We start from the raw sequence: 27,890 nt of genomic DNA on the forward strand, positions 1-27,890 counted from the left end.
CATCTGAGTTTACAGACAAGCCGCCACTGATCCTAGGGAACTAAATCAATAAAATACTGGCTGATTTTTAAAAGCACACAAATGGATCGTTTATGTTATAGGTTTCTGAAGTGAAAAATACTTGCAATTGTTTTGCAAATATAAACTTGGAGTTTTGCAAATACTCATGACATCTGGAACAATATTTAGGTAACAGATTTCAGAGGTATAGGTTATTTCTGCATTTATCTGCATAGTTTCCTTCCCCAGCCCTGATAAAAAGAGCTAGTTTAATTACCTGTCGGATATGGTCTAATCTCGTGTCACTCATCGGAAATGAATGAGGCTGAATTCCAGATGAATTTCTTTATAATCGCACTACACAGGGTATGGCTACAGGGTACTACGTAGATGCGCTAAATCTCCAATAGGAAGCGGTTTGAGATTTAGCCAGGTTTAGGCAGCAGTAGCGCTACTTGTCCGGCATGGGGTCTGCGTTATACTTCACGTTGCAGAGTCCCCTAACATCATGTCAGGGCGTTCGTTCTTAAAATACTAACACCGAGGGGAGGGAATACAATTGCAAATCGGACAAATGTAGGTCAAATCAAGCTGGTGTTATTTTGGAAAGAAAGGCAGTCAATCTTCTAACTGCATTTCTGTGACATCACTGACACCCCGACTGTAGAAATAGTGCCGTCCAGTGAAAGTTGCTCTGCGGTCTTTGTTCCTCTCATGTTAGTTTCTTTTCGTCGCCCGACAACATGAACGTGTCCGACTCCTGGCGCGTCGGAGATTCTCCCGCTCCTGCGTTGGAGATGTCGGAGACGCCGGGCGCGCGTGCCACCAGGGAGCAGGGCGCACAGCTGGATCTAAACGCGCCGCCGACGTTCCCTCAACGCCGAGCCTCGCACCTGTACGGCTATGGTCACCGAATGTCCGTGTACAGCAATACGCGGCCCGTCATCACCCGTACTTACCTTCAAGGACAGGTGTACAACTTTCTAGAAAGACCATCGGGGTGGAAATGCTTTGTGTATCACTTTACAGTGTGAGTACTAGCGGGAAATGAAAGAACAACAAACAAAAAGGAAAACATATAATATTCATTTTTCCGAGGAACAGATATACCTCTGAAGCCAAGAGCGTGATACTAAATGTTCATTCAAAAAGTAACCTGTTCAATAAGAAAAAAAAAAAAACAGTCTAATGAATAAACATGATTTGGCTTCCAATACAGTCTAGTAATTGGTATAGAGGTTTATTTATTTGACACTATGACATCACTTGTTGTTTACAGTCTTTTTGTAATTTTGGCCTGAATCACTTGTTCAGTTAGTGAGCGATAATAAACCATTGTTCAGTCTGCTAGTTAGTGAGTGTTCTAAATTGGCCAAAATATATGCAGTAAGTCCTACTAATACAGTTCATAGGGCTGTTTAAGCTGCTGCATTTGGTGAGAGTTCTGCAACAGTTGTTGAGTGTTTTTCAGCTGCAACAGGTGGTGAGTGTTCTAAAACTGCCATATTTGTAGAGTGTTCTAGAACTCCTACAGTGATTGTTCTAGAACAGCTAAATTTGCTGAGTGCGCTGGAACAGCTAAACTCGTTCTAAAGCTGCAGCTGTTGGTGAGTGTATTAGAACAGCTACACTTGTTAAATGTTCTCGAACTGTGATAGCTGGTAAGTGTTGTAGAACTGTGACAGTGATTGTTCTTGAACTGCAGCTGTTAATGAGTGTTCTAGAACTGGTACATTTCATGTCTGTTTTAAAGCTGCAACAGTTGGCAAGTGTTTTTGAGCTGCAGCAGATGGTGAGTGTTCTAGAATTGTGACAGTTGGTGAGGGTTCTAGAACTGCAACAGATGGTGAGTGTTCTAGAACTGTGAGGTTGGGTGAGTGTCCTTGAACTGTGACAGCTAGCGAGTGTTTTAGAAAGGCTACATTTGATAAGTGTTGTAGCACTGTGATAGTTGATGAGTGTTCTAGAACTGTGGCAGTGATTGTTCCAGAACTGCAACAGTTAATCCCTTCTAGAACTGATGCATGTGGTGTGCATTCTACATCTGCAAGGGTTGGCGAGTGTTCTAGAATGGCTACATTTGTTGAGTGTTCTAGAACTGTGATGGTGATTGTTCTGGAATTGCTACATGTGGAGAGTGTTCTAGAACTGTATTTCAGGCTCTTAGCTATGAAAGTAATGCTTTAGTCCAAAATATTATTTAAATAGTTCCAGGCCACCTCTGATGTCAATATTATTATTGTTATATATTGTTATATATTATATGGGTGAGTGTTCTAAAACTGTGCCAGTTAGGGAGTGTTTTAGAAAAGCCACATTTGTCAATTGTTGAACTGTAATAGTTGGTGAGTGTTCTAGAACTGTGGCAGTGATTGTTCTAGAACTGCAACAATTAATCCCTTCTAAAACTGATGCATGTGGTGTGCATTCTAGATCCGCAACGGTTGGCAAGTGTTCTAGATCTGCAACAGTTGGTGAGCGTTCTAGAATGGCTACATTTAGGGACTGTTCTAAAGCTGCAACAGTTGATGAGTGTTTTAGAACAGCTTCATTTGTCATGTGTTCTAGAAATGTTATAGTTGGTGAGTGTTCTAGAACTGTGACACTTATTGACTTATAAAACTCCTAAATTGGAGAGTATTGTAGAACTGCAACAGTTGGTGACTGTTCTAGATCTAACCCAGTTGGTGTTCTAGAACTGTAACAAGTGATAGTCTTATAATTGCAACAGTCTGTGAATGTTCTAGAACTGCCGCATTTGGTTGATGGTCCAGAACTTTGACAGTTGGTTTACCTAGAACTGTTATACTTGCTGAGTGTTCAGAATGACAGAAGAGGCAGAAGAGGGTACACTATGTTGTAATCTTTCAAATATCTCACATTATTTTGATGGTGTTATGCTGTAAAATCTTATATTAATGATAATTTCGCAGAAAGTAGGTATTATAATGTAACAACATATAGCAATAATAAAATACCATCACGATTTCTCACTTAAAGGGTAGGGGATTTATTTAAGAAGAGAATACACTGAAGAAGAAAACTGTAGTTACATAACATCTTTCTCAGCAGCAGAACTGTCTTTGTCTATGTGACTCACGCAGAAATCAAGGTCATAAAGAATGGGAGGGAATTGATAAACCAATATTAAGCACTCCAGCAGTCAGTCCATGACGTCAGTGTTTACTATCAGGTGACATTCCCAAGAGTGAAGATTGCACTCATGGTGTGAGAAGTCTTGTTTTCAGGATCAGCTGAAGACAGTGTGAGAGGAATGTGCAGAATGAAGGCACCAGCTGCCTGTCATGTTCTCTATCCCTAGCAGGAAAGGAGGTGATAATGGGCTGCTAAACTTGGCAGCAGCATGGTCGCTCTCTGGAGCCCAGAGGCCTGCTGACCTCATGACCTACTGCTGCTGGGTAGTGATAGAGGGGGATTTTGGGAGTGTTAGTGTACCTTCTGTGTGCTAAGCTGCATAGATAACACATCCAGTGAGCAGAAGGGCTTTTACAAGATTACTTTTATAGTGTAGGTTTCATCTATGTTGATCATTGAAAGATAGCTAGCCAGACAGACTGATGTATTACGATCTCTCTAAACTCACAAATGCTATTTTTATGCTAAATATTTGAAATATTTCAAGTCGGTCACAAAAAATCTTATCAAAGAATCATGCAATAATGACCCCTATACCCTATATCAGTGTTCACTATTTCCAATTGAAATTCAACTTTTGGCATGTATGCAGGCTGCATTAGGCTCCCAAATCCTGCAACAATCTGGTAACTTTTGTTCCTGAAATATCTTGGATTTGGAGGAGAAAATAGTAAGCAAGGAGGGGAAATGTGAAGGGAAGAAGTCATTAGTCACTGCCAAAATATTAAACAAGTTCATGCACCAGTAGGAAGCATTATCAGCTCAGTAAATTGTGGTGTTAAACCTGTTTTTAATATTGTTCATTGAATTTACTGTCAGATGAAAATGTCTGGCTTGCAGGCTAAATTGTAACCTTTTCTCATGATAGAAAGAATGCAGGCGAGCAAATCAAGCTGAGATGTGCATTTACTTGTCTCTGCTGTAACTGCAGCAAAGCCACTTGTGTTGGGATGAACTGTACTTATCATTACAGCATGACCGGTCAGTGTTTGCATGCATGTCTGTGTGTGTCTGCATCCTAGTTCATGCCTGATTATGCATTGTGCTGATGTGTACATGTGGATTAGGTTTCTAGCACATTGTTTATGATCACCTGTTTAAGACTGAGTGATACAAGACAGAGTGGAATGTAAGCTCTTGTCATATGAGGCTCATACTGAGAGCCAGAAGGCAAGCTAAATATATATATATATATATATATATATATATATATATATATATATATATATATATATATGATAACACAATTATATGTCTATTCTAATACAGACACTTCAACCAATAGCCTAATAGACATGCATGAGAGGCATTAAATATCAGTTATGTAATTTATGAATAGAACAGCATTAGATGAATAGATGGTAGGAGTCCATATCATTAGCCAGATAAAAGACCTTTTTTGTAGTTCTGTGTAGGTGATAAGTCAGTGGTAAAGGTTGTGAATTCAAATCCCTCTGCTGCCACTGTTTCCTGTCACTGTTGAATCTTTCAGCAAGGCCCTTAACCCTCTGCAGCTCCACAGTCATCAGTCATGTACAACAGCTGACTCAGTGCTCTTACCCTAATTTATTAAGTTGCACTATTTTTCATTCATTCATCTACAGTAATCTCTGTATCAGAGTCACAGTGTATCTGAAGCTTGGGTTGAGGTGTGTGTGGGGGGAAAGGGTGTAATACATACACTTATTCACACCTAGGAACAATTTATCATAACCAGTCCACCATACCAGCATGTTTTTTAAGGTTGAAGGAAGCCAGAGGAAACCCATGTGGGTAGTAACAAGAAGAAAGAAAAATGTCTACTGACCTTGGTGACATGGTAATAAAAGATTCACTTTCCTTCCCACAAGTACCATCAGGGTGACTGTAAATCTGGTGTATAATCACCTGGGGTAAAAGACAAGACCTCTTATTTACTCTGGTTGAGGTTCTTTTCTTATAAAAAATCCAGACAAAAATCCAGACTTTCTATGTTCAGTGTTACTGCCATTTTAACTGTATAATGAAAAGGGAAAATGTGAAATATACTGCAATATAATGCAATTAGGGATGCTATGTTAGTGCCAGGAATTAGGACAACACAAAAAGATGACATATTTAGAACCTTAGGGTTTTGAGCTTTCATTTTGGAAATGTATCTTGTTGATAATTTCATGTTTAGAGACCTAAGGAACAACCGTACATAAACCAGTGGTGTGACAGGGTCAATGTGATTTTGTAATATTTTTTACCAAGCAGATGAACCCAGGACCTTCAAAAACATTCCCCAGCATACATCAGGCATAGTGACTAACATTTAATTACTGACTATCTGGCTTATCACACCTATATCTATTGTAAGTATCACAATGAAGATTAACAAGTGGTGTTTAGCGCCGTGACATCACATTTATTTCCCAGCCTTTTTAGTCACTCGACCTACTTTATTTTGAGTACCAATTAGCATGAGCAAATTTTTGCTGAGCTCTGCTGGTTTCACTGAAGCACAGATGTATTATTCATAAAAAACCGTTGTGTTTGCAGGCTGTTTTTGTAGTTTCTGTTGTAACTGCAGGTTGTTCTTGTATTGAAAAGATCTACTGAAGGCCATAAAAGCTCATGTACCCGGCAAAAATGATTACAGTAATGACTGATGAAGATGAAACTTCTGACAGACAGCCACTTCCCAATAGACTGTGTTTCCTTACGTCTCTGGCCCCTCCCTGTGTGTCAGCGCTGACAGCTAACAGCTGGCCTTCCTTTGTCATAACAGCAGCTGTGCTGCATGCTGTGTGCTCTTTGGTGGTGTTTTGCTGGTTGGTAATTTCTTTTAAATGCATGAATGAGGCGTTTACATGTTGGCTGACATGCTGTACAAAACGCCTCTCTGATGTTGACTGAAAACAAAAAGTGTGAGATAACAACGGCCATTCTGGAGCTACTATCCAATTGCAGGTTTGCTGTCTAGAACAATTAACTCACAGTAATTTTATAGTTAACCTCGAACCGTAGATCCAAGCGAATTAAAGTGAATCAGTCCACATTCATAAAAATGTATATGTAATAGCTTCATTGCAGTGCATTCTAACCTTATTATGCATTTTGATGTTCTCCAGGTCTATTAAATGGCTGGTACTGTTTATCTGATTCATTCTAATATCTGTCTGTTAATACACAGCGGTTCTTCATTGAATTAGAGTAGAGAAAACGGCGGAGTTTGCACAGTGTGTCCCTGTCTGAATAATGGCATAGCTGCTCAAGGTAAAACTCGCTTATCTCTCAATAAAGAAAACAGTTTTATCTTGCATATGGAGGACTTGAAGCAGGGGTTTTTGTTGGTCTAGCTATTCAGGCATGCAGTCGACCTTGTAGGAGAGCAACCCAGTGATGTGTTTAACCTCCAACCCTGTGTTTTCAAGCTCACCTGGACTTTACACTTAGTAGATAAGCTCCAAAATTGGTTAGACACTTTAAACACACACACACACACAAGACCAAACAGATTAAATTCTAATTAATATAAGTAGTAGCATTTCAGATGATCCCAAGGTGGGTCATTAGAACATTTAACGAATTAGGACAATTGGTAATGCTAGCTTTGTGTTCTGTGCCCTCTAAGCATTTCTTTATTTGTCAGCAAAAGCAAAAATTTTTATGTTTTATGCTGCTTTACATAATGCACAGTACAATTATTAGACTTTTTTTCCCCCAAAAAACTTTTATATCAGATCTTGTGAGCAGAGAGTCTGACGTCAGGTAAAGACCTGGGCCAGAGGACTGTCCTTGACATTGCTCAGTTGTCAGCAAACTTTCATGGAAATGTACAGTACTGTGGAAAAGTCTTAGGCGCCATTTTTTGTACAAATTTTCTTATAGATATTTAGTTTAGGAATTCTGTATTATTGAGTCAGAGTAAAAAACATTTTGCTTTTCCAAAAAACATAAATAAGGTACATAAAATTATTTGTATGTTGGTAAAGAAAGCAACATATTATGTAAGAGATCACTTTTCAGACAAAAATAATAAAATAGCTTGCTGGTTTTTTCCATGCAAAAAAATTAAGCAAGCATGAAGGTTGAGATCTCTGGAAAAACTGTGGTAGATTATCCAAGATGCTCAGTAAAACATACCAGTTAATTTCCTTTCGTTACCTGTTATAAAGAAAATTCAAGATGTGCCTTAATGTATTAAGACAGTAATAATGCAAATATGGGACAGATTTACATCTATTGTATTCAGATTCAGCAAGGGGTGTGTAAACTTATGACTTAACTGTTGTTTATAAATGCTTGTCTTAACAGTCAACATTAAACCATGTTAAGCGTTTTCTTTGTAACAGGTTTCTGTGGAGAGAAAACACTTAATGTAAAAATATTTTCTTTGCACTTGGAATATTGTTCCATTGTGGTAACAGCAGGACAAGAAATGAACGAGAAAATTGTTTTTCCCGTTTGTTGTTTTAGAACATTAGGAAACATTAGGCCTTTTATGTCCTGCTTGGAACCCTGTCAGATGAGAAACTGCTCCATTCTGACGTAATCTGATATTTTGTATGAAAATCATCGTTTATGGAATTAAAATTAAAATAAGCTTGACGATTTTCTCACTCCTCTCTCCATTTTACAAAGATTTAAGGACATGTGGGCCACAAAAGGCAGTTTTCTTTTGTGATACACCAATTCGTTTTTATAAGGATGACATCTTTACACGCACTCATTTTACCTGTAAAGGTTAGATTAGATAGAAACAGCAACTTTTTTTTGCACATTTTCACTTTGTCAATAACAGTGCAAGTGTTAAGTGTATGGAAACTTGGCTTGTGATGGGAATTTTGACGCAATTAATTTATCTTCATTAACTGCTTTATCCTGTCTATCTGCGGAACATGGCATGAAGCGGCAACACACCCTGGATTGGATGCCAGGCAATAGCGGGGCACCATACAAGAGAAACTGAGAATAGGTTATCCATCTATGTGCTTGTTTCATGGTGGGTGCTGGAAATCAGAAAACATGAGTTAGGCATAATAACGCTTTACAGAAAGTAACATGAGCTCAGGCTCCACCTGTGTGACTGTGAGGCGCCAATTCTTTTGAACTAGTTTGGGAGATTCTTTTTTGTTTTTTGTATTTCTTTTTCATTTGATTCTCAGCTAAAATGCCAACCACTGATCCACAGTGTAGTAAACACTCACAGGTTTTATATTGCTTTTTTAATGGCATGTCTAGCATCCAGCAGACTAACAGATGTTAGGAATTAATCCATTAATTATGTATAGGATGGATTTACAATAAGACTGGAGATAAGATGGATTAGGATGAGGTATCTACCCATACATCCTTGTTGACCAAACACTTAATCTAACTTCTGTTCATTCAGATCAGTGGCTGTACTCTGTCCGGCTCCTCACTCTATCGTAAACCCAGTGGAAGAACATTGTTTCCATCAGCAAATAAGCCAAGTTATAATAAAAGAATGGCATGTATTCTTTTTAGTGATATTTCCGGCGATATGTAATTTTTCTCTGCATGCCACTTTACTGGGCTGAAAATAGCTACCTTGTTAGCAACTAGCTCAAGAACGTTTACTAATTAATAAGTTATCTAGCACTTAAATAAACTTCTGAGTGTACCAGGATGTGGATGTGCTGAGGGCGCTGATATTCCTACACTTATACAATGTCGCCACCTAGTGGAATATTTTAATAAGACGTGTCGAGCATTAAAATTTTGAGCATCATTAATTTTGGTAATTATTACCAAAAAATGTCTCTCAGCATTGTGTTGACACTGATCCACTGAGTTGTAAACACTGTTTCTATGACCGTTTAGAGCTAAGCCACTGTAACAAGGGTGTGGGTTCTAAGTTCTTGAGCTGCTGAGGGCGCTGATATTCTTACTCTGGTGCAATGTCGCCACCTAGGGGACACATTTAATAAGAGCACTTAATATTACCAAAAATGTTGACATGCTCAAATAGAGTTTTCTGGTGGATGTGAGGAGTGGTATGATGGTGGAGCAGGTAATGAATCCGATTCAAATTCAGGATCCCTGTTTTGATATTGTGTGTGGACTTTCAGTGCATGTTATCCCTATCTCCATATGCATTCCCTTTGGGTATTGGGATGCTAGGTGTGAAGAGGTGTTCTCATGGTGCCTTGCGTTGAACTGGCTTCACATCCAGGATATGTTCCTGGCATTGGCTTAGGATGCATCCTGACCAGGATAAAGCAGTTTCTGAAGAAAAATAAATAATTGGTGCGATAAACAGTTGTTACCAGCAGAGGGTGCCACAGGCTTTCCAAAATAGTGAAGAGTTTAGGGTCTATTAATTTTGAACTTTATTTTAATGAATGGTTTATTTATTTACATAATGTATTGTTGTGCTTAGTAAAGAGATGAGTGTTTTATGTCTTGTTCCTTTTGCAGGTTTTTGATTGTACTATCTTGCCTGATCCTCAGCGTACTGTCCACTATTGTTGAGTTTCAGGCTCTGGCCCAAGAAACACTTTTCTGGGTGGTGAGTTTTCTTAAATTACCTTTTGAATGTCTTTTTTATGCAAATTCCTGTAGTTGTATTGAAGCATTTCTCTACAGCAGGGGGCGATAGTGCACTATAATATAAAAATCACTGGGCTTTATGGCATGAAAATGACAGAGCAGTAAATTCAGATCCATAATGCCCTGTAGCAATAAACACATTAAAATGAAAGAATAACAAATGACAAAGTCCCCACTGATTTATTGAATCCAATCCAATAATCTGAAATCAATCTATCTGAAATTGGTTCACATCGTCATCAAAATAAGTGTATGTGTGACTAACTGCTTTTTAGAAACAAATTTTCCAGGTAAGAGCACAAGATATCCAGCTGCGATTTTATGTGATTCAATTGATTGCTTGGTCAGCTTAATTAACTTTTCCCAGATTTATATCTGATCAATTAAAGTCTGTTTGGTTAATTACGGTTCACGCTGTTAACAGCACTGTTCGTTGTGAGAGGACATATCAGAAACCAAGATAATCAATACAACACTTGATTGCTTGTATGCTCCACCACCTCAGTGCCATGTGTTCAAGCTAGCGGCTTCCTCCTCCGAACAGCGTACCCTTTGTTTTTATATTGAGCTACGCTTAATATAATTACTAGACAATGGACAGGGACAAAGAGAGGATGCAGAGAATCAATCAGGCCGTGCTGGTAGGAAAAAGGGGAAAGCTAAAGTTTGAAATTATAGTGTGGTGACTACTCACTAGAGGTCAGAGGTCACCCTAGCCATTGGATAAAGAGGATTAAAGCTATGCGATGCATTCTTCACAGGCGACGCCGCACATTATAAGTTAATGCCTCGGCCTTGGCGCTGGGAATGAGCTGCAGGGATTAGAACCGTCTCTGGTGTTGTGACAGATGTTCCACGTTTTTAGCATTATTGATTGATTGATTTGGCATTTGTTATTAAATACAAATGAAGGCACATCATGACATGGACGTGGATATTTCTCACAGGAAGTAGACCTGCTATGCTGAACCCCTCCTTTCTTCTCCCAACCCCCAGTGCTCCCCATTTTAATGAGCACAGGCCTGTGTATTCGCCTCACAGCTGTTGGGCTGAACAAAGGCAGAAATCATGTATTTTGATGCCTTTCTGCATTGAACCTGCCTGCACAATGATCAGAATCACTTCACAAACTGTATATCAGTTAAATTGCTCTAACTCATTGAGTGCACTAATATCTCATATTAATTAGCAGATCATGGCAACAACTACTTAACACTTCTTAACTTCTTAACACTATATGCAGTAGCTGGGGCTTCAAATGTAAATGAACTGAACTGTGAATCCAGCTTAGTACAACATTGTTCTCTTGATAGGAATGCTACTGCACATTTGTAATGCATAACGTGCCACCTGTATCGTTGGTCTGTCCAGCCAAGGTGACCAACATAACGCCACAAAAGGGAAGCTCATCTGTCAGGAAGACATGAAGTGTAGAAACTCACACAGGACAGTCAAATACGTAGAGGTTTTTTACACGTGCCACAGAGCTGTGAACTTACACGTGTAAGCTCTTTCTGCCTCACAAAGAAATCAGATAGGTGTCATCAAGCCAAGTCTTTACGCTAACGAGGTGCAACGAGACCTCATCATGCTCTGTTTTCGGGTGATTTAACCTCAGCACTTCTGCTACGAGGTGATAGACTCCACACAGAGAACAGTGTCTGCTGCAAAGTTACACCTTGCAGATAATCAGAAAGAACACAAATGGCTTTCTTGTTCTCATTGAAATCACTGAGCCCACTTTAAAGCACTGCTATAAAACTGTAAAACCTTCAGCCTTGATAATGATAAAAGATGCCTTTCGTGAATAGCTATGAATACATAATGAGCACACACTGCTTTGCTTCACTCATCTCCATCTCTATCTGTGGTAATGTTTTACCTATTTGCCAAAGGGCGCAATTACAGTTGACCTTGTTTGTCATTCAAGTGAATAAGAAAAAACTAAACATTATATAGCCAGATTCTGCCCTGAACAAAACAGCAATCAGGTACAAAAAGTTTGTTGTTTACATGACTAAGGAGCACTAACTACTAGGAGGTGAAAACACTTCCTATCCCCCAGAGGTTTTGAGTATTCCTCTGTAACACTCAAGAGTTGCAAAGGGTGTGAGGAATGACTTCATGACATCTTTCACCTCACTGATAAGAGCCTTCACCCTCCCCCTCGTTTGGTGCATGTGTTTCCTTTGTATAACACAAGGGACTCTTTGCAGTGACAGCTTACATTAACTAAATTCAATGCAAGAAATTTTACAGGAAAAAAACCCCTAAAACCGTGCAATTGTGTGTTTTTATGTCTGACTTTTTTTATTATCTTGCATTAAATTCTGCAGATCGAAACAAATTACCTTGTGCTTTTTCATTTGTCACGATCACTATCAGTGCAAAAGATCATGAAGCTCAGGTCTGCCTTTTTTTTTTTGGCAAGATCTATATCAAGATTAATACTATCTATCAGAAATCCTACTTAGTGCTGCTTTCATACACAGTATATTCCTGAAACAGTAAAAAAAATCATTTTTTTCATAATTTTGAGTTTATGTTTTTCTTACATTGTCACGTCAATCGTTCAAATCGACTCGACCTCAGATATTCTAAGCTGATACTTTAAGATGTGTTCATGTAACCTCACATGATGGATTATTAATAAGGTCAGCTAGTCCTTTGGTGACTACATTCCAGCTACATTTTGGATGGGAAATCCTACTGCCATGGTAACAAAGAAAGAGGCCCTGCATCTGGTCCTTCATTTCCTTCTTCTTCCTGTGAGCTGCTCTCATGGCCCCCGTGGTGCCCATTGGCCCTCCACCTGGACCTTTTAGGTGACAGCTGGTCAGTGTGGTCACTAGCCTAGACTTAATTAGAAACTCAGTGGGCTAAGTCACTGGGACAAACGGGGTGAGCTTGCGCTTCTCACCACAGTGTGAGCGCAGTCCAATAAATCGTTTGATATTTCTTTGGATGTTGAGTTTTGTTTGAGTGAGATAAGGATTCACACTGGCAGTTGTGTGGAACTTTGCCTTGGTGATTCTTTTAACAGATAAGAGGCATGATAAAAATAGCAGAACTGCAGAAATGTTCATAACCGAACAGGAATGCAAACAAAGAATCGAACGGCACCTTCCAAAATTCACAAATATTAAAAATTATATAAAGATTATGTCACCATATCTATTGTCCTTTCAGTATCATTCTCTTATTATACAATATAACATGTCAAGATTATTTAATTTGTAGTTTTGATGCTTTGTTATCTAGATTAAAAGAATTTTTGGATACTGTCTTGATACTGTCTTTTTTTTTATCTTACTGGACAGTTGTTTTCTCAGCATCTGTGTCACAGTCAGTTAATTTAACAGCCTTGTATAAAGGCTCTAGTAAATTAAATGAATAAATGTTCATCTAAATTCTTTAACGGAGTCGCCCTGAGAGATGAGAAGTCATTTCAGGTTAAAACCCTTTGCTGTCCTGCTAGGAGACCCTTCCTCATGGCTTCGTCTCCAGCCTTGTTAGCCTCGCCGTCACCTCCTTTGCCCCATCAGCCCTGTTTGACCCCTCACCTCCTGCCAGACTGATCCTGTTGTTCTACTTCATTCTAATGGGCAATTTGGACAAGCTGCCCAGCGACTGTAGTTGTGTTCCTTTTCCCAGGCTGCTTGTCCAGTCTGTTCCCAGTTCTCCAGACTGCTTGTGGAACAGAGGGCGTCATGGCCAGCCTCATAACTCATACTTGTCTGATTCCGTCACCGGGCGCGCTCTGTGCCTCCCTTTGTTTGCATTAGTTAAATAGTGAGACTGCTGTTATTGGCCGTGACCATGAACTGGCTTTGTGTATTGCCACATGACGCCTGTCAACTTTGCCTCAGTATTAGTAAGACTCTATTAAACTCAGTATGTTCTGCAACAATACTGGGATACGCTGTGGCATTCAAATGATGTTTGGTTGGTATTAAGGGGCTCAGTGTGTGCCAAAAAAAATCCATTACAGCAGCACCACCATCCTGTACTGTTAGCACAAGGCAGGTTGGGTCCATGGATTCATGCTGTTGGCACCAAAATCTGACCCTACCATCTGCATGTCACAGCAGGAATAAAGATTCATCAAATCAGGTGACATTTTTTCCAATCTTCAGCTGTCAAATTTAGGTGAGCCTGTGCCCACTGTAGCCTCAGCTTTCTGTCCCTGGCAGACAGAAGTGAAACCCAATGTGGTCTTCTGCTGTTGTAGCCCATCTGCCTCAAGGTTGTACTTTCTATGATGTTTTTCTGCTCACCACGGATGTAAAGAGTGGTTATTTGAGCTATTCTAGTAAGTTTCTTGACTTACCATACTTTCAGTTCAAACCCATCTGGTCATTCTCAGAACTCTATCATCAGCATGACATTTCTGGCCACAGAACTGCTGCTCGCTGGATGTTTTTTGCATGATGTGTAAACTCTGCAGACTGTTTTGCATGAAAATCCCAGGAGATCAGCAGTTTCTGAAATGCATAAATCAGCCCATTTGACACGAACATCCATGCCACTGAGGTCACATTTTCCTCATTCTGATATTTGATGTGAACATTAGGTGAAACTCCTGACCTGTATCTGCATGATTTCATGCATTGTGTAGCTGGCAAATGATTATTTTGAGTCTTATTGAATATTTGGAGTGTATACAGTATACTTATTTTCCCCCAGAATAAAGCCTTATGATGCCTTGCATAAGCTGTTGTCCTGAAAATACCTTCGCAATGGTTTTAAACATACATTTATATAAAACTATGTCGAAATCAACTGACTACTATCAAGCTTAAACTTTTTTTTTTCCACTAAATGAAACCAGATTGTCTACCTTAATATGTAGCAGGCGACTGCGGTTACTGAATTGAGTAAACACACTTTACCATAATTCCAGAATAGTTAACTGAATAATCAAAACAATTCCCATTGTCAAAATCATCAAACCCACCATTGTCTAAGCAGGCTAGAAATGTGAATGCCTCTCTTCTTACTAGGAAATAGTGTTGGTGGTATTTTTCGGAGTGGAGTATGTGGTGAGGCTGTGGTCTGCAGGATGCCGCAGTAAATACGTGGGTATTCTGGGGAGGCTCCGCTTCGCAAGAAAGCCCATCTCTATCATTGGTGAGAGCACATTCACTGAGTTCATTGTCTAGTATGTTCAACCCACAGGCATTTTCCAAGTGCCTGCATAATTATGTCATGTTAATGATTGTTTTGCTGCCACTGATTACATTTCCATCCAGTTTTTCGCTATTTTTCCAACAGACCTAATTGTGGTGGTGGCCTCGGTCATTGTTCTTTCAGTAGGCTCTAATGGGCAGGTCTTTGCAACTTCTGCTGTGAGGTAATAAGGATCTAGTTTGTTTAAAAAAAAAAAACTACAAAATTTATTTATTTATTTAATTATTTGCTTTTGCCTGTTATTGATGATCTGCTGTTCATATTTTGGTACAGAGGCATTCGCTTTTTGCAGATCCTTCGAATGTTGCATGTGGATCGACAGGGAGGAACTTGGAGGCTGCTGGGATCCGTGGTCTTCATCCATCGCCAGGTAGGAGAATCTCTTTCATTACCTTTTGCACATATTATCACATATATTATCACATACACAGCTTGAAAAGTATTTCTCTGTAATGAATGTTTCACAGGAACTGATCACGACGCTCTATATTGGATTCTTGGGTCTGATCTTCTGCTCGTACTTTGTGTACCTGGCAGAAAAAGACGCGGTGGACAGCAGTGGAGACTGTGAATTTTCCAGCTATGCTGATGCACTGTGGTGGGGAGTGGTAGGCATCCTTCATAGTCGAAAGCTGTGTAAACAAATCTTTTCCAAAACCACCCAGAGCTTGTGTATTTTTCTTTTTTTCTTTTCATGCTTTAGGTGACAGTGACCACAATTGGATATGGGGATAAGGTGCCACAGACGTGGATAGGGAAAACTATTGGCTCCTGTTTTGCCGTCTTTGCTATGTCCTTTTTTGCTCTGCCTGCTGTAAGTCACAGAATTCACAACAACATATGTCTTATTCCTAAAGCAAATTACCATAATATAGACAAGCATGCTTTGCAGGGCATTCTGGGTTCAGGCTTTGCCCTAAAAGTGCAGCAGAAACAGAGACAGAAGCATTTCAACAGGCAAATTCCTGCTGCAGCCTGTCTTATACAGGTCAGATTGAGATATGTTTGATACATCTTTGACTAAAGTTTTCTTTTGATATAACGTTAGTGGATTTTATTTTCCATCTTTCTTTTATTCAACTCGGTTTCAGACGTCTTGGAGATGTTTTGCAGTAGAAAACCCGGACTCTTCCACCTATAAGATGTTTGTGAGAAAGAAGCCTCTGTCGTCGATTCACACAGCATCCAGTCCTAAGGAAAAAAAAACTGTATGTAGGAAGGATTATTTTTACCTTGCTGATTTACCCCTAACTCTCCCTCTGTTTGGGTCACAATCTGATTTCAAATCATAGATGTACAGGACCATATCACTTGAAAGACACAAAATAAAGTGAAAGAGTTTTTGTTTGGCCGTTGGAAATATTATAGCATTAGTCATGTACTTCTTTTTCCCGCATGCCTATTATCAGTAAAAATCTGGCTTGGGTCATTGGAACATTTATGTTAAGTATTAAGTAGAACAGGACCTCATTTTCCATTGCACTATGAAGTAGATAATATCTTTATTTATAGGGAGAGTGTCCCATGCGATGCATGCTTTGCAATTTAACAAAGATTTCAAACAGCTCAGCAGTTTTTTTTATAACTACTGCTGAATGGATTTAAGTCATTGTCAGTGTTCACTTCATCTGAACCTTTCTACATGGTTTGTAATGTTACAGCATGGAAATGACTTTCATTGTGGTTAATATTCAATTTATGGATAGCACTTTCCTACAAGTTCCAGTTCAACATGTATCAGAGGAGACACATGTTAGTCCTTACCCTCCCTGGTTAAAAGCTGTGATTAGGGGAGAGCTGGTTGGTGGGTGGGAATTGATAAGACCAAATTAGGGAGAAAATTGTAGAAATGGTGAGGGGACCATCTCATGATGACACTGCCACTACTCTGATTCACTGTAATTGTAACATTCCAATTTTCTGGAAAGGTTTGAATTCTTAATCAAGTCGCTGTTGATCTAGTGTACTGCTGCCTATATTTACAAATCTCATTTGCTTATTTAGGTGAAAATGAGAAGAAAGATGAAGTCCACTGAGAAAGACAATGGTCCAAGCTCTCCAACAATTCCTACAATCACCTTTGACTCTGCGTTCGATGATGGCCGAAGTCAGGATACGGTGTACAGTACTGAAACTTCCGGTAGTATCAATATCTTCATAACCGTCTTTTTTTTTACACTAATCAGCTCTAGCTACTGATTTGATTTTTTCCCCAATTTTCATTGTACTTGCAACTTGAATCATTCAATTATAAAAGAGATGATCTGCCTCACTTTTCTCCCTCTGTTTTCTGCTCACAGTAAAAGCAGTTGCTCAGAGAAGATTTGGTGAGCTGCTGTTAGTGTCTGCTGCTGCATGTCTTTGCTGTTAGTACCACACTTCTACCACAAAATCCTGTCAGGGTGTGTGTGGGTCTTTGTCTTATGTGTGTTGCATTTACATTGCTTGAACACTCCCCCTTTTTTTTTAAATAATTTTTGTTCACTTGGCAGCATGACTTGGCCATATGATTTAAAGTTCCTGAAATTTGCATCTGGGGTAAATTCTGTGCACTGATATGGTGAAGAGGTTAGGTAAAACAAAAGATATAATGTGTATTACTCCCTCCCCTTTGTAGAACGACAGCAGTCCTGGACCTCTATAACCTCCTTCCAGTTCTCCCCTCCTCCAGGTAATCTGATCTTAGCTATTAGGCCTGTTTACTCCAACCTAAATAGCACAGAAATAACAGTTCGTACAGGGAGAGGGAGGAAATACTTAGTCATGACACTTTCCTCCTTTTGTGTGCTATTTTTTGGTCTGAAAACTGTGAACGTTTGTGGCGTTTAGAATTTTTTTTAAAAAGAAATAGGCTTTTAAAACAGCTGCTTATAACAGTATATTTGCATTTTGTCTGGTAATCTCCTTGCAAAAGTGTCTTCCAAAAGAAAAATTCGTACTGCAGGATGTGATATATGTGTTATAAACAGAGCTCCCAGGTTCCTTTCATCAGTTTGCAGAGACCTATGTGTCAGACCATGATTATTATCTCCCCTTAAAAACCCCAATCTGTGAGTGAGAGTGAATGTGTGTGCAATCATAGTACAGCAAAGGTCAGAGTTTTTGGAGGTGCATCAACGTCCTCAATTGCAGAGGATCAACAGTTTTGCAGATGACCTGGAAATGGAAGCAGAGAGAGACATCCTTCTCCTTCCTGTCTCTCATGTGTCAGAGTGAGTATCAGCACACATATCTGATAAGCACCACATTGCCTATGTCCCAGAGAATGCCCAGGAATCAATATATGGTAAACGTGATTGATGATCCATGAGTGCTGCTTAGAAAATAAGAATCACGCTTGGGATATTGAGTGGAATTCAGTATAGTTCAGAAGACCTAAATAGTGTTCCACATTAAGGAAATATTTAATACTACATGTATTAAGTCATGGCATCACTGGTATACTGAAATACTTAGTGTGCTAGTATGTAATTTGAAGCACAGCGCAAGTATTCAAGCCTCTAAGCATGAATTATGTGCACTCATTATTGTATTAATACACATAAAAAAAATAAATACAACTAACTGCTTTGAGCACATCAATCTAATTGTCACAGTCAAAAAATGCAGCTCAAAAAATAAAAATACATGGCGTATCCATTTGAGAGCTCATTATATAGTTAGCTGTCTGAGCTGTCACTTAGAAGAAATTATTGTTATTTAAGTAAATTCTAAATGTAGATAAAGAATGGTCTGCAAACAATAATTAATCAGAATTTTTAGTTACTCAACAATATGGCACACCATTAGCAAAGAGTTGGCTCACTAGCTTGCTAACAACGCAGAAAATCTGTGGAAAAATGGAAAGAAATTTATGGAAAATAGACACATAGAAAGCAAATAAAAACAAATTGGCTTGCATTGTCAACAAGGAAAAAATCTAACTGTGGATGTAATTGTACATCGGACTGTTTTTGCCTGCTGGCTGCAGTGTGCTGAATTACATGACCACCTAGCAAGCCAATTAAGGTCAATATTGAAGTTGGTCTTAGTGGCTAGCAAGAGAATATCTATTTATCTTGGCTGTTAAGTTACATTTTATTATCTTATTATCTTGTTATTTACCATGGAACAACTACTGCCATGAATAAAATTGCAAAATGCAGCACGCGTATGCATCTGCAAGTGGTCTATACTTCTGGCGTCTTATAGATGATTGTCAGAGATCTACACTATTAATTTAACTGGCTTTGGTTGCCATGGCACTAAATGAGCCATCAAAAGGCACTTCTTATTATGTGCTGATCTTAAATCATGACTGAAAAATACTTTTACGGCATGTCTGTGCTATCAGGTATGTACACAGTAACCAGCTTTATCACTTAATACCTGATTATCTGTGGTTAGCATCAGTCCATATCTCAGCAATCTGCTAATCTCCTGAAACTTAGCTAAGATCTGTAAATGATTATAGCTTTCACACCTAATGAGCTTCATTCCCCCCTGAGAGCACCATTACTCCTCTTTCAAACTTATTTAGGGGTTAAACTTGTGTAAAAAGGGCCAGATTTCTGGTGCCTGGAGCCTTGCCGTTCCCATGGGTGTGGATTGCCTGTGAGTGGGCTATTAGCTGGACGTCTGCGCCCCATTAGCCATGTAGCATGTGGAACGGTAGGAGTGCACGCTCTGCTTGCTGTTTGTGTTCCACAGAGACTGTGTATGGCCTTTCTCCTACAGACATTAAGGGGGCCTCGTGAACAGAGCGTCTCAGTCCGTTTGTGGCACGTGACGTCAGGAGCTATCGCTCTTGCTGACTCTGATGCTTGAATCAATGCAAATGGGCTGTAGGAATGTGGCCACCTATATGACTGACCGTTGTTTTCTCTGGCGGCAGGTGCGATCCACTAGAGGGCAGTGGAGATTTTTCCTTTAACTCCATGGTGGTGTTGTACAAAGTGTACAACCCCCCAAGCTGCCAGGGGATTTTTTCCTGTTCAAGTTTGAATGACTAAGCAAACTTTCAATGACTTGGAAAGAACGAAATTGCTCTGTAATGCCAGAACAAGGGGGACATGAGTCAGCAAAAATAGAAAGATTATGTAATCTTGTGTACGTATGGTTCAGTGATCATTCTGACTATTGGAAGCACCAGGGGGAACATATGGTTTTGAGTTATTTTTAGCATTAGGAACATTTTTTCTTGGCTATTTCATATCTTGGTAATGTTAGTGAAATATTTCTGGATATTTGACAAAGTTCATATGCATTGTAAATTCTTCTTCTTCTTCTTCTTCTTATTATTATTATTATCATCATTACTATTATTAAATATGAGTCAATAGGCTTTGACAACACTTACTGTTCTTCTTAAGGAGAATAACTCTCTTTGCAGATCTTTTACAATAGTCCAAATATAATTAATAATATGAATGCATTTATAAATTAATATGAGAACAGCGATGTTAAAAAAAAATGCATGCTGTGACCATGATGATGATAATTAACATGTTTTATATTGTTATATAGTGGTATATAACAATATATAGTATATATTGTAAGCAGGGATTTGTTCTCAATATGTTGTAAAATACTGACCAGGTTTCCTCGAATGGTTTAGATGTGCTGAGTCCCTATAATAAAAATTTAGCAATGGTAAGTGAAATTAAATGTAGTACTTTAGATAACTGAACACTGGTAATAAAGAAATATATCATATATATATCAAATGCTACAGTGGGGCAGATGGAGAATTAGGATTATGGAGAGCTTACCCCTGACCTCCAACCACAAATTATGGATGTGAGGACAAAGGCAACACAGTTCATATAAACTGATAAACATAATGAAATAACATTTTCATCAAATCTCAAGATTTTCGTATAAATTTGCATTTTCTTATCCGAATCTGTCTTTGGAATGTTTTGACATAAATATTTATTTCTGAAAGTAGGTATAGATTATTTTTTCTTTTAGATAGACATTTGATTTTAGTTCCACATCTCATTCTTAAGCACACATATTACATCTCCGACACAAAAGCTTTCTTGTCACTGCCTGCTTCTGTTTGATCTTTGAAGTTTAATGAGCTTTCACTCATCTCACACTGAGATGCAATGGTAACAGCTGTCTCTCTTCTTTTCTTTTACTCCTGCTCTCTCTCTCTCTTCCTCCCTCTTTCTTTTATTCCTGCTTCTCTCTCACTGTGGGTGTGAGCGCATGTTTATTTGTTTGTGTGCTCTGAAGCAGCAGGTCACTCAAAATGGCTGAAAGGAGCGTGCAAAGACTTTTTTCACTTATTATTATTTTTTAAAAATACATTATCCCTATGTACTCTTCTGCTCTCTTCTCTGAGCATGTTGCTCATAATCTTTCTCCTGTGATGACCTTTGACCTTGGCCTGTTAACTTAAGAGGACAGAGAGGCCCTAAGCCCTCGTCCCCGTGTCTGCAGCTGAAGCAGCTTGCCTGCATTGGGGGTGGGGAGAGAACAATACCATAGCTACGCCACTGCGACCCTTGTGTGTGTTTGTGTGTGCACTCATACACATAAGTATGCACACTTACACATAGGGGTATTTTTTAGCTCGTACCACTGAGGAGTATAATCAGAATATAGTAAATATATACAATGCATACATATATTTATATATTCAAGAAAGGTCAATAATAACACCTTATTAAGCATCCATGAAGCCATCACTTTTAGATGCTGATGTTTTTGAGACACCTGAATGTTTCCCACCTAACATTGCCTTTGCAGTGCCCTATAGGTTAGACAAAGCAAGCTCATAGCTGATGGCATGGCCAAGGTGAAAAGAGATGGAATCGCAGCAGAAGCAGGTGCATGACAGAGTGAGTGAGTGAGTGAAAGCATGAGTGGCCGTCTGCTCCTGCTCAGATCGGCTCCTCTTGCCTTGTGGCACTGGGGTGTGTGGTTTACCAAAGGCTCAAAAGATTGATTTATTCTCAGCAAACAGAGAAGGGCTTCTTGTGGCTAAGGCAGGACCCGGTCGTCCACTCTAGCCCTGAGACAAAGAGCCATTGTCTGCAGCTCTACACACTCTAACAATGGCCTGATTGACAAGCAGCTCTAGTCATACTGGGCTCCTGGCCTAGGACTGCAATGGCAGCTTTGTTAGACACACTCTTATCGTAAGAAACAATCACCTCTGGGCTTGGTGAGACTTGTGCTGTTCACATTTTTTTTAAAAACATTTTCAGCATAAAAGGTAGTGTTACTGTTGCTACAGTTCATGGATTATTTAATGGTATCATAATGTTTGGCTTTATTCCCTTTATTTCAGACCCTTGCAGCTCATAATAATTTTATTACTATAATATAATGCAACTTTTCACCTATTACACACATTAGTCAAACATGTACCAATGTTTATATTCATTGAAGTCAACAGAGATTTTTAGTGCAGGCCATTTCACCAGCAGAACATAAAAATGATGTCATACAGCTATTTTCACATCAACATGATTTTACAGCTATTTTCATGTGAACATGCCTTCCATTGTTTAAATGCATACATTTTAGATTTAGTAAATACCTTCTTATATAAAAAAAAACATTATGGTGGATGGAGTCATTTTAAAACCTATGCAATTCAACTGACCAGTCAAGTTGTAGTAAAACTGTGATAAATATAATAGCCATACATAGAATATCAGCAGGAGTGAATAATGATCTCCAAAATCATCACATCATTAATAAAATACTAAGAATAAATGAGTTGACCCTCTGAATATACATTGTGTAGAATCATGATATTAGAATTTTTTAATATAATGTAATTATATTTGAAATATGGCAGTAATAATAGCCTTCCTGGAGTTCCTTATTAGAGCTGACCTAATGTACAGTACTGTCTGGACATAATATGCTACACTGTCTAGACTGCTGTGTGTGTGTGCCTATGTGTGTTTGTGTGTAAAACTGCACAGGAGTGTGCGAGGCGTGATGAATAGGACAGGATCGTTGGCTCACTAATGCCTCTTCAGCGCGGCTTGCCAGCACAAGTCTCTTTATCAGGGCCGTCACGGCCACCCTTTCTTTCCTCTTTAACAGTAATTGCGTTTCGTTACAGTGTGTCAGGGCTAACAAGAGACCGAGGAGAAACAGCGAGAGGGAGATAGAGGGAGGAGGGGGCTGACAGAGAAGACAGATACAGATTGAGATAGATAGCAGGATCCACTATTGCATGTAATTCTAGAGTTTTCTCTTGTATGCTGTCAGATTTGGTAAAAACTTGGTCAAATATTGCATAGCTTAGAACTTTATTATTACAAGACACAGTTGAAGTTCCTGCTAACGTCATTCAAGTGTAAAATGCATTTAAAACTTCACTTAATCTGTTGAATTTTCTGGTTTGGGAATGTGATTTCAATATATTTTTCCTTTACGAACAATTGTAATGGATTAAAGCTAATTATTTGCTATTAACAATTTAGCTACTGTCTTTTTAACTTAAACAGTATAGAAATGATACTGTAATCAAGATTAATCTAGGATTTCGGTTGATTTTGGATCCTCATTCTGTCCCGTGCAAAAGTCAGAGACCACTATTTTGTTTTGAATCAAATGGCCATTGAGTGTTTGTTGTTAATTATTTGGTTGTTGCCCTGCAGTATTTATTTACACAGGTCAGTGATACATATAATTAAATAAACATTTTCTTTGTAACGCTGAAAATTTACAATTGTATTTTTCATACAGGACAACAATGGTTGAAACGAATCCAGTGAGTCTTACCAAAATCTGAACATTATAGCTGCTTCTGCTGAGAATGTTAGGTTGTGTGTTTGACTACAGCAGCAGGGTCTGATTCTGCGTCTTATAGTGTGTAGTGAAATGTATTATACTGAGAAGGTGAACAGTAATCAGGATAAATGGACCAAAACCTTCTCCTTCAAATTTTAAGTGCAGACAGTGTATGCACAATAATATTTAAATGCTAACTGTATTTACTAATACAAATATAAGGCACATTGACATTTTTATTCATTTTATTTAGAAAGGTTTCATAACAAACATGACATGATATTGTTGTGTTAATCAGACTAGATTTTATTGAATATGTAGATCCATATGCAAGAAATAAAAATTAGTAGAGCTGCTTTGGATTTTAAATAGTGAGTAAGTGACTGAATTCTGTAGTGGGAATCTCGAGCTTGGAATTTTTTTTACCTTTTTTTGCTACAAAGTGGAAAGAAATATGGACGCCTATAAGCTTCACTTGTATAATGTACTTTTAACTTCAACCTTCACAACAAGTCTTATATTCTCAGAAACGATATTGTCAGTGTTATGTAATTAACCAACTAATGTGTCAATATGTGTTAATGTGTTAATCCAATGCAAATACTTCTATAAACTCATAAATTCACAAGTTAAAAAAATGCAGGATTATTTACAGTTCACAGTGTGTATAGCTCTGTTGCTATGATGACACATGCTGAACTCAGGGTTGAGGCAAGCTTTCTGACTTTATGAGAAGGAATTCAATGTTGAGGGGGCGTTTTCTTTAGGTTTCATTTGTAAATTAAAATTTACGAGCTTTAGTCAATTGCAGAGTCGCTGAAAAGAGCCATAATTCTCATTACTAAATGCAGCATACTGTTGGGGAGCATTGTGTTGCTGAGTGACATCTCAGGTCATAAAATGTAAGATTTAATTTCTCAAATCGAAGAGAACTCAGTGAATATTATGTGAATTAAAATGTAAGGAAAGAAAGAAAGAAATTCAATATTAAATACATTTTTAAAAAATCAAAAATTCTAAATCATTCTGTTAAAATACTAAAATTAATTAGACTTTAAAAGCAGGGTAAAAAAAAATTGACCTTTTGTTGAATTAATGTTTATCAACATATTATAGAGTATCAGTTAGGACAAAATTCTGTTTTTTTGCAGCCAAAATGCAGCCAATTTTATTATACCACATATACAGGCTTTGAAAGATATATCCTTGAACATTGTTAATGTTGTCATTCAATAATATTGTAGTTATTTCTGGTCATATTGAAGACGTGGCAAAAGTCAGTTTGTCGCTAGGCTTGGGAGCATGGAGAAGCAGGTTTGACTGTTTAGTCATGGTGTAATCCAGCGCTGTGGTGCTCCATCCCAACCTTAAAGGATATTTAATACTGGGTGCACTAGTCTGGCCCTTTGATGATCAGGATGAAAGAAATCTTTGCTTGACTAAAGCCATGGGGACCCCTTGTTCGATGGGCGTGTGTTTATGTGTGTGTGTGTATATATGTGTGTGTATGTGTGTGATGTCCTTAGGCATGCCGGACCTACTCACGACCTGTGATCCTCCAGGATCCGGCATCTGGTCAATGATTATCGGGCAGCCCAAGGCTCGCATGTGCTTATCTTGTGCTGGACACTTATAAAAACGTCATGGAGGCATTTGAGCTGAGAGCAGACGAGTGGGCCGATGTTTGGGCTAGCATGTTTTATTGAGCAGAAGCCCAGACTCCCCCCCCCCCCCCCATTCTATATCCCTGCAGACTGGGGCTAATCGCTGTGCTGTTCCCCTCCTGCTGCAGGGGGGCTATTCTTAGAGCCTCCAGCCTTTTAGTGCCCCAGCACTGCACTCCCAAAGCCTGCGGCGCAACACAGCCACACAAAAGCACTTCAACTTTTGACTCAGAGCAACGAGGACAAGAGTGCACTCTGACACGGCTAAGGACGGGGGAGGGGCAGTGTGTGTGTGTGTGTGTGTGTTAGAAAGGGGGGTGCTATAGTAACAGAATCATGTCACGTGATATCTATTCTGGGGCACAAAGCATTTTCAGGACACTTTTATTGCTCAATTCTGGCTTATTCATGCAGGGTTTTTTGCTGAGCACAGCAGTGTGTATTTCACATTTTAGACTGATGATGTAAATTGCGTGTCATTAACACTTTACAGTCAGGACTGTGTTGGTTTTTGGTGTGTAGAGAGAGAAGATAAAAGAAAGTTGCATCTATTTATTCAGTTGTCTCCGCGTTTGCGGAAAAGCATTCGTTCACATCTCTGTGTTGTCTTAAGCCCTCGTCATGGTTTTATAACTGCACAGCTGTGTGTTTGTTCGTTTTTGTGTGCTCAGTCCCCGTGGATGTGTGTGTACATGTACTGATTGCTGCTGCAGGCATAATGTCTCTATCTTGATGATAAGATTAACAAGGAACTCCAGAACCTGATTGCTTTCCTTCCTGTTTATCTGGTCCTGATAACTGTCCAATTAGCTCTGAGAAAAAATTCACATGAATACCACTTAACGAAAATACCTGATAAATAAAATAGTAAACATTACAAATATTACTTTTTGTTGCTTTCTTTTAGTGCAAACTCAAGAGTCAGCAGATGCTTGCGGTTATGTGGCATTATCACTCAGTCTGAACAAGCCAAGCAGAAAATCCCTCTCTGTCCCTGCCAACATGTTTACTTCCCTCGTTTCCTTGTTAATGGTGCCACTCTGAAGTGTTGTGATTGTTTACCTCAGTACAGCTCCAGTCAGGAATTCAATGCCAATTTCAGAGCCTAATTTTTCTTGTTTTTATTCTTTCTGCACTGAAAAACCTGAAAAACCTGACCACAAGATCAGTGTTTAAACCGACAGTGCCTTGTTGTGTTGAACACACACTGTACATGGGACGCAGGTGGGCAGGCTGTTCCGAATTGGGTGTTGATGGGAGTAATGGTGTGGCTGTTTCCTGTCCCACGCTGCACCTCTTTGATCTTTATTTGGTCTTCTTGTGACTGTCATTGACACAAACACAACATCCGTTAGCATCTACGCAATCAAGCGATCCAGCACACATGTCGTGACTTTCAAATGACTTTGGGAGATAGCGTGACAGCTTGGGTTTGATGTACTTTTTTTTTATTTAAAACAAATCTTAATGGCTTCTCCCTCACGCTCATTTGCTCATTAGAGCTCTGGACGCAGTTTTCTGTAATGCTTTTTGGCAATGTCCTATAAAAAGTAGACTATAAATAAAACTTGACTTGGCTTTACTTGAACTTGGCTTTACTTCAGTCTTGGTGAGTCAGCTCTTCTCGTATACTAATACTTAAAGTTGTTTACCTCTTTGACTTCTCTTTTGCTAGTCCAGACACTCTGTGGTTTGTTCACATCTGTCTGCTACTGATATCAGCCCCTGGAAGAGAAACTGCCATTGCCGATTGTCTACTTGTTTTATCAGTTCCAGGAGATCTCTTTCTCCTCTTTTTGCGTAGCTTCTTGCCAGTGTCTGCCATTAGCCAGGCTTTGTGCCAGCACCAAAGGCAGATGGTGACCCTGATGGGGTCATGAGACTAGCGTTGCTATGCTGGTAGCCAGGGATGGGGAAAGGAAGTGGTGCTGTCCCCTAGACAGATGGGTTGGTTCCCATGTTCTTCTTCCCCCCTGATCTCTCTCACTCTCTCTCACTCTCCCACGCACATAAATACTCTCAGCACCATTTGCCAATCTACTGGAATGACAAGCGTCCGATTCCAGAGCATAATGATCTTGTGGTTGTCATCTGTAGAGGCGGCAGGGTCATCATAAGGCTGTCAGTGGCAGAGCTGTATCCCACAGTGATGGCATGCTTTGTATTGTCTTCGTGTTAGTCACTGTCGTTCAGCATCTTTGTGAGTCAGAATGAAGACTCAATAACCCAAAGACAGTTATGTAATGCATGTCTTGTCCAACAGTGGAATGTGAAAAATGGGCCAAGGGTGCTGTTTGGAATAATTGTACTGCACTCTAGGACAGCTTGTTATCCAAACTTAGCTATCCACATCAGCAAGGGTTTTGTCTGTTAAAACTTCAAGCATGGGCAAATATTGGAATGCTCATATGTATTTTTCCTTACATCTAGAAACTTAAATTGCATTCAACTTTAGGTATATTAGCTATATCTAGTAGACAAGAATGATGCTAGATTACATCCTGAACTGGCTACAAGCCATTTATTTGCTGTTGCCTGGAGCCGTGCATATGTTATGCTCCATTTCCCGGTGCTGAGGAACCAAACACCCTCAGG

General features: G+C 39.1%; 1 protein-coding gene across 2 annotated transcripts in view; it reads left to right on the forward strand.

The window, feature by feature from the left end:
- The first annotated feature begins 501 nt into the window (after positions 1–501).
- Positions 502–27,890, forward strand: part of kcnq1.1 (potassium voltage-gated channel, KQT-like subfamily, member 1.1) — a 35,845-nt gene continuing 8,456 nt past the window's right edge. Inside the window, exons 1-12 of one of the 2 annotated variants that reach the window (XM_058381985.1) lie at positions 502–1,030; positions 9,565–9,655; positions 14,700–14,826; positions 14,971–15,049; positions 15,160–15,256; positions 15,354–15,494; positions 15,590–15,700; positions 15,779–15,874; positions 15,978–16,094; positions 16,891–17,026; positions 17,187–17,252; positions 17,969–18,098. In XM_058381985.1, the coding sequence (XP_058237968.1) occupies positions 744–1,030; positions 9,565–9,655; positions 14,700–14,826; positions 14,971–15,049; positions 15,160–15,256; positions 15,354–15,494; positions 15,590–15,700; positions 15,779–15,874; positions 15,978–16,094; positions 16,891–17,026; positions 17,187–17,252; positions 17,969–18,098 (1,478 nt within the window). In that variant the 5' untranslated portion in view covers positions 502–743. Of the gene's footprint in view, positions 1,031–9,564; positions 9,656–14,699; positions 14,827–14,970; positions 15,050–15,159; positions 15,257–15,353; positions 15,495–15,589; positions 15,701–15,778; positions 15,875–15,977; positions 16,095–16,890; positions 17,027–17,186; positions 17,253–17,503; positions 17,558–17,968; positions 18,099–27,890 lie in introns of both variants that reach the window. The other variant, XM_058381986.1, reaches the window with a different exon arrangement.

Source organism: Hemibagrus wyckioides, linkage group LG27 (assembly GCF_019097595.1).
Source record: "Hemibagrus wyckioides isolate EC202008001 linkage group LG27, SWU_Hwy_1.0, whole genome shotgun sequence".
In the NCBI taxonomy this organism is placed as follows: domain Eukaryota; kingdom Metazoa; phylum Chordata; class Actinopteri; order Siluriformes; family Bagridae; genus Hemibagrus; species Hemibagrus wyckioides.